Source organism: Microtus ochrogaster, chromosome 2 (genome assembly GCF_000317375.1).
Source record: "Microtus ochrogaster isolate Prairie Vole_2 chromosome 2, MicOch1.0, whole genome shotgun sequence".
Classification (NCBI taxonomy): domain Eukaryota; kingdom Metazoa; phylum Chordata; class Mammalia; order Rodentia; family Cricetidae; genus Microtus; species Microtus ochrogaster.
Genome location: NC_022010.1, coordinates 19,785,475 through 19,795,911, shown reverse-complemented (window position 1 = coordinate 19,795,911; position 10,437 = coordinate 19,785,475). Strand labels below are relative to the sequence as shown.

General features: G+C 42.6%; 1 protein-coding gene across 2 annotated transcripts in view; it reads left to right on the top strand.

The window, feature by feature from the left end:
- Window positions 1-10,437, top strand: part of Sept14 (septin 14) — a 25,025-nt gene that overhangs the window by 14,044 nt on the left and 544 nt on the right. For both annotated transcript variants that reach the window (XM_013350314.1, XM_026786813.1), the window contains 3 exons: window positions 3,980-4,076; window positions 5,146-5,314; window positions 6,271-6,403. In XM_013350314.1, coding sequence (XP_013205768.1) covers window positions 3,980-4,076; window positions 5,146-5,314; window positions 6,271-6,403 — 399 coding nt within the window. The remainder of the gene's footprint in view (window positions 1-3,979; window positions 4,077-5,145; window positions 5,315-6,270; window positions 6,404-10,437) is intronic.

The window sequence follows — 10,437 nt, the reverse complement described above, 5'->3', positions numbered from 1 at the left end:
CCTTCCTTCCTTCCTTCCTTCCTTCCTTCTTCTCTCCTGTCCTCCTTCTCTTTTTTCCATCCTTCCTTGGCAGGGTTTCATCTGGTCCAGGCTGGTCTTGAATTTACTGTATAGATGAGACTGACCCAACCTAATTCTATCTCCTGAATACTGGGATTACAGGTAGGAGCCACCAGGCCTGGGTTATACAGTGCTGGGGTTCAAACTCAGGACGTTGTGCACGCCAGGCAAACACTCTCCCAACAGAGCTAAACCCCCAACTATTTAATTTCTTGATTTTTGAAACTTTTTTTTATTGTTGTGTGTCCAAGGCTCCAGAGCAATCCAAGCAGACACAAGAGGCCACACAAAGCAGGACTTTATTGGCTTGGGCAGCATGGCAGAAACCGACTGGTCAGGGACAATAGTACTCCTGTGCCAAGTTATGATTAGGGACTTCCCTAGGAGCCCTGTTCTGTGGTATGCTTATCTTATTCTCATTGGTTGGCTCACTCACGTAGGGCAGGGTGGTTTGCCCATCATTCATGTCTCAGCTTGCCAGCCAGGATGCCATCTACCAAGGGAGGTCTGGGACTGTCTTGGGAACTTAAACGTCACTTGACCCCTATTCAAGATGGAAGTTTTATTCAAAATGTCTTCAGTTTGGTTCCTTCTTTCATACTAAGACTCAAATTCTTTCCATTAAGTAGCTTATTAAGATCTAATTTTTTCAAAATTAAGCTGGACATGGTGGCACAGTTTTAATCCCAGCGTTTGGGAGACAGAGACAGGTGGCTCTTGGAGTTGGAGGCCAGCCAGGGCTGCATAGTGAGACTGTGTCTCAACAAAACAAACCAAACAGAAACAAATAGGTTTAGATTTTGGTGTTAATCCATTAGACTAAGATGTAAACAACTGATCATTTAAATCCAGCGGTTTTAATGCATTCACAGATAGGTGCAATTACGTTGGGGGACAGTTGTACCATAGTTGCATCTCTTTGAAAACATATCTCATCCAGATGATAGTGGTACTCACCTGTAGTCCCAGTATTTGCAAGATGGCTCAGGAGGCTCAGGAGGTCAGGTCCATCCTCAGCTCCATAGTGAGATCAAGGACAGACCGTGTCTCAAGGGACAGCTTAGTTTCACATCATTCTTCATCTCTCTCTCTCTCTCTCTCTGGTTACCGCTGGGGTTCCAAACAATTGCTATCTTATATCTATTTTTTAAAGTATTTACCTTTTGAGATTATAATATAATTACATCATTTCTCCTTTTCCTTTCAAACCCTCCTTTCTCTTTTTTAAATTCATGGCCTCTTTCTCATTGGTTGTTTTTTTCATACATATACATCACATACAGATACAGACAGACAGGTATGTATACATGCTTAGCTATAGAAATACAACTTGTATATTTGTTTCCAGAGCGTGGCCATTTGGTATTGGAGAAACGGTTGGTGCGCTCATCCCTGAGGAAGACTTTCTCCTGTCCTCAGGATACATTAGTTGCCTGGAGTCCTTTGTGTAGGGTCGAGACCTCCTGGGGTCCCTACCCCACATTAGCCTGTCTACTGTGGTCCTTGTTCAGCTCCTGGTCAGGCAGGCAGTCATGTTGGTTCTTAAGAGACACAGTCTTACAGCACTCTCCTTGATTATCTGGCTTTTACAATCATCCCGATCTCTCTTCCTGCAATGGTCCCTGAACCTTAGATTTGAGAGTTGTATTGTAGGTGTATCTGTTGGGACCAACAACTCTGCATTTTTTTTTTGGGTTGTGTTTTCTGTAATATTTTCTGTTGCAAAGAGAATTTTCTTGATGAGGTGTGAGGACTTCACTTATCTGTGGCCATGAGGACAAATATTCAGACTATAGTTAGGGATGATGCTGGTTTAGGAAAGTGGTGGTTGTAGGGTCTCCTCCAAGATCCATGATTCACGAGCCCTGGGTAGTTGGCTGGGTTTCTGCTACCAGGCATGCTTTCTGTCTTGTTAATCAGATCTTATGCCTGATTAGAGAGCTGTTGGATACTGCCAAGGTATGTGTGCTGCTACTACACTCTTAGGGCTACTGTTCCATGCTGGTTATCATTGTGGTTCTCAGGCACCATAGCTGGGCAGGGCTGTTGGTTGCCTCCCTCCTTTGCAAGTTTGCATGGCACTTTCTAGAACCATGAGAGCTAGTCCTCAGGGAGAGGCTTTTAGGTCAGTTCTAGCTCAGGGGATTCTGGACCCCATGTCTGAAGTGCATGGTGTCTTCAGCAATAAGGATTTTCCCTCTACCTCTTAGGGGCAACCATGGGCAACAGCCATCACCTGTAATGTTTTGGGAGTTGCTTGGACTACATTGACCAACTGCTCAAAAGAGGGCTTCTTATGCCTGGTGTTGAGTTTTTTGTTAGATGGTCTTTGTGTCCTGGAGGAAGCATTGTTAGCCCAGATGGGAAAATACATTTAAGGTGTATTTGTAAATTTATGCACCAATTTATGTAGATTATAGATATTTTCCTGTGGTTTCCTCTTCTAGATATTTTATGTGATGAATTACATGTAATCTTTTGTACCTCTTATCTTCAGTTAGGATAATGTTTTCAAGCACACATGCCTAGAGACCATTGTGTCAATATAGTACATTTGGACTTATTCCGCATTTTGGCTATTATAAAGAATGTTATTATAAGCACTTATGTACAAGTGTTTGTGATGGCATGTACTTTAATTTCTCCTTGGTATATACCTAGAAGTAGGATTCTTAGATCCTGTGACAACTAATCTAATCATTTGTAGATGTGTTGTATTGATTCCCAAAGCACCTGGCCTAGGAATTTTGATTTAATTTCGCTGTCTTAATTCATACTATATAAAATGTTAAGAAACTCCAGCTACATTACTTATTATGGGTGGACCCCACTGTATTTTTGATTTGCATTTTGGAAGATTACAGATGTGGAATGTCTTTTCACAGGTTTATGTAAATTTTTATGTCTTCCTAGGCAGAAACGTACATTCAGATTCTTTGTTCATTTTAAGTTGACATTCTGCCTTGTTTCGTAAGTTACAGGGGTCCCATGGATTCTCCTTTTCCATCTCACTCTGTTTCCCGTTATGCTGTGAAGCAGTCTAGCTGTTTATCCTGCCCATCTGTCTTTATATATTCATTATCCGGTCTCTCTTGCTAGCCCCTAATTTATGCACTTCCCAGACCCCACTCATCACTTATATTGAATTTTTCTTTCAGCAGTGTGGATTGAACCCTGAGCTTCACACATGCTAAGAAAGCTCAGCTTCATTCCCAGCCTGAGATTGAGTTTTCTTCTTTTTAAAGACAGGGTTTCTCTGGATAGCCCTGGCTGTTCTGAAACTAGCTTTGTGGAAGAGGCTAGCCTGGAACTCAGAGATCCACCTGCCTCTGCCTCCCAAGCGCTGGGATTAAAGGCATTCGCCACCACCACCTGGTTCATGCCTGTTTTTTTTTTCTTTGTGGGATCAGACTCAGGTTCTCATGCTCACAGAGTGTGTACTTTATCAATGAAACTAATGCCCTAGTTCCCCCGAGGGCACTCATAATATTGTTCATTAGCAGATTTTATGCTGTTTATCCATTAACTAACCATAATTTTAATTTATTTATTATTATTTTCTGAGATAGGATCTCACTATCTTGCCCTGGCATCCCTGGAACTCACTCTGTAGATCAGTCTGGTCTCAAACTCAGAGAGATCCACCTGCCTCTGCCTCTTGAATGCTGGGATTAAAGGCATGTGCACTACTATGCCCACCTTATTCTTTATTTCTAATCAGTTCTTCTGTTAATTTCTATACTATCAATAAAACAGCTTTCCTATCATCTCACCAATATTATCTATGTGTTCAGTGTAAAGATAATGTGAGAAATTATGTGGGACTCACTGCATTCTGCCTGCCTCTGCCTCCCAAGTGCTGGGATTAAAGGCCTCTGCTATCACCGTCTGGAAACTTGTATCATTTTTATTTGTTTAGGGGCTGCTACCTTTTGCTGTGGTAGGAAGTATGGAGGAGGTGAAAGTTGGAAAAAGAATGGTCAGAGGTCGTCATTACCCATGGGGAGTTTTGCAAGGTAAATATGAGAGCGTGTTTAAATCTCATGATGATTGAATCTATACTTGGTCATCCGTAGTCTCAAATAGCATTTTGATCTGGGCCAGTGTTGATAACTCTTAACTAGCTAGTAGGTTAGTAGTTGCTAATGAGCAACACAGATTCCATTCTTATGGTACAGTTGTTCTCAACTTTCCTAACATGGCGACCCCGTTAATTCCTCATGTTGTGGTGACCCCCAAAATAAAATTATTTTGTTGTTATGTTAGAGCTGTAATTTTGCTACTGTTATGAATCATAAATATCTGATATGTAGGAAAACCAACATGAAACTTCCAGGGGGGTCGCGATGCACAGGTTGAGAACCATCGCTACAGGATTTTGCCAGAAGCTGACTTAGATCCACACCTACAAAGTCTCCTCGTTTAACCAACGTGCCACACGCACACGGTCTCTACGGTCTCTGTCTTCCTGAAAGGTGCCATTCAGAATCTCGGGCTCACTTTAACAAAACTGAAGAATAGGTACTAGTGCCTACAAGAAAAAATTAGCACCTATTGCCTAGATCCACCTGCCCAGGATGGCACCGCCCACATTGGGCTGGACCCTTCTACACCAATTAGCAATCGAGAAAATGCCCTACCGACACGCCCACAGACCAATCTGATTGGAGGCAATCTCTCCATTCAGGTTCTGTCTTTCCCGGTCTGTGAGGTTGAAAGCAAGATCAGATATTACATAGACTAAATAAATAGTAGAAAAAATTGGTGAGCTCAAAGTTTTTGTTTTTTGTTTTTAATATGCAGATGAGAGGGAAAGAGAGCGAGAGAGAGCGAGAGAGAGCGAGAGCGAGAGAGAGCGAGAGAGAGCGAGAGAGAGCGAGAGAGAGCGAGAGAGAGAGAGAGAGAGAGAGAGAGAGAGAGAGAGAGAGAGAGAGAGAAATGGAATTGAATGAGGAAAAGTTGGAGACGGAACTAAAAAAGAGCAAATATTTGGACTGAGAACACCCAAAGCGGTAGAAAGCTTATTCAGCACAACACTAACCGAAGTCCTCCATAACGGATTGATACCGATTTCCTTTTGACCAGTGGAGAATGAGAACCACTGTGACTTTGTGAAGCTCCGGGATCTGCTCCTGTGCACGCACATGGAAGATCTGAAGGATCAAACCCACTCCCACCATTATGAGTGCTACAGGATCAGCAGACTGCAGCAACTGGGCTTCAACGACACGGGCCCCGACAGCCAGCCAGTGAGGTGAGGGAAGCCTGCGCTGGCTAGCTAGCCGGCTCAGCGGTTCCTTAGTGCTTGCTGCTCTTGCAGAGGACCCGGGTTCAATCCCCAGCACCCGCTTGCTGCCTCCCAGCCATCTGTAACTCCAGTTCTAGGGGACCCAGTGTTCTCTTCTGGCTTATGTGGGCACCTGGCCTATATAAGCTATATAGACATGCGTACAGATAGACACTCATACACATAAAATTAAGAGTAAACAAATCTTAAAAAAGACATTGCTTTACGTATAAATTGATCCGTTAGGATGCCCTTAAAACCACCAGGTATGCTCATCCAAGAAGGATGAGGTAGCTCATGATGAGCTCTTAGGTTTTTAATAGTTCTTGGACTGGGATGGGGAGGCATCAGGAGCAGCATCATGACAGGGCTCGTTTATAGGTTAGAGTGTGTCCAGTATTGCATGTTTTGAACTGTGAGCTCCAGGGAAGGCACTATGTTTTTAAAAAACATTTGTATCTATGCAAAACAGAGGTTCATGGAAGAATAATCAAGTATTGGCATTTATTAATAAAAATCGACAAAGGTTTTGGAGAAGAGGTTGCTGGAAAAGCATTAGAAAGAAGTTGTACAAATGCTGGAAGTCGGGTGAAAAGCCAATGAACAGAACAGTTACGTCACAGCGACATTTTGGCTACAGAAGTATGGACAGTACTATCAGATTACATTCATGTTGTAGCCGTCATGGTTGCATTTAAAATAACTTTTAAAACGTTACACTTATTTATTTATTTGTGTGTGTGTGTTCACACATGCAGAGGTCAGAGAACAACTTGTAGGCGTTGCCTTTCTTCTACCGCATAGGTCCTGGGGATCAACTCGGATCTTTTTGCATGACAGCAAGTACCCTTCCTTACCTGTCGAGCCATCTCACTGGCCCTTCATCAGTGTTTTAAATATAAGGGATGAACTTTTGCTTTTAGTTTCCAAGAGATGTATGAAGCCAAAAGACAAGAGTTCCACAATCAGTGTCAGAGGGAGGAGGAAGAGCTGAAGCAGACGTTCATGCAGCGGGTCAAGGAGAAGGAACTGACCTTTAAGGATGCTGAAAAGGAGGCACGTATCACCCACCTCACATCCGTCCTCTGCGCCCTGTTCTTTGGGGGATGAGCTCCGGGGGATTCTTATTTTGGAAGAAACTTTCCATCTCTCTAAAAGTAGCCATTTATACACAGGATCTTAATATAGCATTTATGAAATGACAGGCTGAAATGATACTTTTTTCACCCCTGAGCATTTTGAGAATTTGTCTTTTAAGTGCCTCGTGTCTCTGACTTCCCTCTCAGCTCACCCAGTGCCTCTTCTGCTTACAGCTCTGCCAGCAAGAACCATACAGGCCCTACAGGCCTGCCCCATCTCCATAGTTCCACCAGGCATCGTCCTAAGAGGAGTTCCCTCTCTAGTAGCTGTGATCTCGTGACAAGGCCCCTAGGCTAGCTATGGATGTCTTTTGAAACCTATGAGGAGACTTCTTAGCTTCACAGCTCTTGCTTTATGCATGCCCATAGAGTCATCATCACATGACAGAACCCAAGGTTTATAGTTAGTATCTGCTAGAGTGTCAGATGCAGACATGCCACTGATTTTGGCTGGAGTTTAAGGGGTACTGTGCGCTACACAGCAGTGAATCCTTAAGTCACTGGGACACCTGTCCAGACAGCTTGCCTCAAAGACCTCCCGAACACCTCAGGGTCAATTCTCCATTGCTTTCATGACTAAAACTCATTTCTAACTATGTTAATCTCTTTAGCAAAGGGTATAGCCTGAGTATTCATTGGAAAACTTCCTTATATTGTAATTTCAGTTTTCAATAATTTTACTATTTCCACTTAGTTATGGTTTCACTCTTTAGTTTTGTTTTTGATCTGCCTGCCTCTGATTCTCAAATGCTGAAATCAATGGCTTTGTACCATTACTGCCTGGCTTCAATCTTTAGTTTCTGTCCCCTCCCACCCCCCCATGCCTCTTCTCCCTCCGAGACAGGATTTCTCTGTGTGGTCCTGGCTGTCCTGGAACTACTATTGCTTCACTGTCTCTTTATCCTTTCTGGTCTGTTGTATAAGTTGTGTGACAGTATTCCCTGTGGAAACACAAACACGCATCTCCTTACCCTAGATAGGACACTGATGACTCTCTAAAGTGAGGAGGTAGCAGAGAAACCAGCCATCCCCCTTGGTGATAACTCATGTCACACACTCAGGAAAAATAAGGGGAAAAACTCTTAATAATAGCATGTGTCCATTGTTTCCTAGTCATGTGTCCAGTGTTTGCTAGTGTCCAAAGAAAAACTGGCCATGAACAGGCATCACCCCCCCCTCCCATTCCTATTGCCTTATAAAGTTTTATGACATCAAGTTACATTTTGAGTAATTAAACATGCTTCACAAAGACAGAAATCTCAAGGTTTGGCTGTTTGGACAAATAGGAACATTTACAGTATAAAATATTGTCACAGTTATCCAGAGACAATCCTGGATCGCTTTTACCAGGCATGTGTTAACCAAGGTTGTCTTGTCCTCCTGGCAGGATTGTCTTACCCTGCTAAAAGTCCTGGGAGGGCTCCCTAAGCTGAATTCTACTTTGTATTATTTAATATTCCCTAAAAAAACTTCGTGGGTCCTTTATAATATCAATTTGTTATTCTCAGTTTCTCCTATTCCAAGTCCAACTTGGGGAATCCATTAGCCTTGTTGGGGGTGACTTCAGGAAGATGGGTAAGATGTTACTTACAGGAGCAGAAATGACTCAGAGACAGCCACATCAAAGCCACCCAGCAAGGACAACAGCTCACAAGAGCTGGGAATCTGGAGCCCACTGCGCAGCCTGCAGGTAGCTCAGCAGGTTGGAGGGTATCCTTTTCAGCTAGCTCAGGTGGTCTGAGCCTCTTCCAGGTAGCTCAGCAGCTCTTTCTGCTTCTTCCAGGCTGCTTGTTTTGTCTGCGAGTGTCTCTCAGCATTCCCCACAGCTTATATAAGCCAAGGGAGAGGCGTGTCTAGTGAATCTGGTCAGTTTTAGGGGCTTCCTGAAGCTATCAAGGATCCCCGACCTCAGCTGAACTTGACTTTCCCTGCAGGATGGAATCCTTGGCCTCACTAGGACCATCTGGTGATTTAACTCCTTCTAAACATGCTGTGTCGTAACTAGCTTCCCTCCAAGATGGAAGGTTTGAATCTTGGAGGAAAGTGTTACACAAGTATATTTTGCAAATGTATCCGCTGAACAAATTGGCTTCTTTATTATTATTCAGAGAGATTTTTTCCTTACTATAGATTTTGGCTGAAAGTTTCCTTTTTCCTTGATGAATTATTATCATTAATCTCTCTGTGTGTATATGCCCATGTGCATGCATGTTAGTGTGTGTGTGTGTGTATAAGAAAAACATTTTCTTGTAGGCAATGCTCTACTGAACACTGCCTTAAAAACATTAAATACTTATGTTTTATTTATTTATTTATTTATTTATTTATTTATTTATTTTTTGGTTTTTCAAGACAGGGTTTCTCTGTGGCTTTGGAGCCTGTCCTGGCACTAGCTCTGTAGACCAGGCTGGTCTCGAACTCACAGAGATCCGCCTGCCTCTGCCTCCCGAGTGCTGGGATTAAAGGCGTGCGCCACCATCGCCCAATACTTATGTTTTAATTAGATAGTCTAATCCACTTACAGTTAAAGTGATTATTGATCGATAGGAATTGAATGTTGCCATTTTACTGTTGACTGACTGTATCGCCAATTCCTTTGTTTCCTCTCTTGCTGTTTTTATCTGTTATTTGTTAATGTTTCTGTAGGCCTCATGCTTTGCTTATTTTCTCTTTATCTTTTGTGTACCTCTCATAAGGTTTAAAATTTTTTCAGTGTTTTAAACCAAAGTTACTGGAAGTTGGGCCATTTAGATAGCTCAGCAGATTAAGGCACTTACTGCCAGTCCTCATGACCTGAATTCCATCCCTGAGACACATGGTGGAAGGAGAGAGAAGTCACTCTTGCAAGTGGTTCTCTGACTGACACACTTGCATTGCAGCTTGTGCTTACCCCACCCCATATGAAGTAAATTAATAAATATAATTTTATTTTTATTTTTCAAAAATTAGGGGAGGTGAGTTTTACACTAACGTTGTGCATTAGATTTTAATATATAAGACCAAACCAGAATGGAATAAATCACCCATGCTAAATGATGTATAATCAAATTAGGCTTCAAAATGGACCAGTTTGGGGCCAGCAGAATGGCTCAGGAAGTAAGGGTGCTTGCTGCTGAAGCTGAGTTAGATCTAACCTGAGTTAGATCCATGGTGGAAGGAGAAAACCAACTACAGACAAAATCACAAGAGAATATAGTCAGCTCGAGTTAGCGGAGTAAAACTTTGATTCAAACCTGTAACAAAAGCCAAGTGGAGGTGGTGCACGCCTTTAATCCCAGCACTCGGGATTAAAGGCAGAGGCAGGATCTCTGTAAATTCAAGGCCAGCCTGGTCTACAAGAGCTACTTCCAGGACAGCTAGGACTGTTACACAGAGAAACCCTGTCTCAAAAAACAAAACAAAACAAAACAAAAAACCTATACGAAACCAACTTTCTAATGCCCACCTGGATTTTGCTACCTGCTTCTGCTTTCTTCTTCTGCCTTTAACCCTCACTCCCATCTCCTTGACACCCTCTCGTTTCCTTTAATCTAATAATATAAAATATAAATATAATAGGTTTAGAATGATCCACTGCTCAATTATAGAAACAGAACTAGAAACCAATTATACTATAACGTTTAGTTTTTGTAATTTTAGGGAGCACAGTAGTGGTACACTTGACCCCCCCCCCCCTTTTTCAGAGATAGGATTTCTGTATATAACTGTCCTGGCTGTCCTGGAACTTGCTTTGTAGACCAGGCTGGCCTCAAACTCACAGAGGTCGCCCGCCTCTGCTTCCCAAGTGCTGGAATTAAAGGTATGTGCCGCCACCACCCAGCCCTGGACCCCCTTTAAGGGCTTCCATTTACCTTGTAGAAGTCCAAGGATTTCAAAGAAGTGTTTCTTGAGTCATACACTGCCTTTTGGATTTCACAAATCTTTGTGACTCTTCTTCTTCTTCCTCTTCTT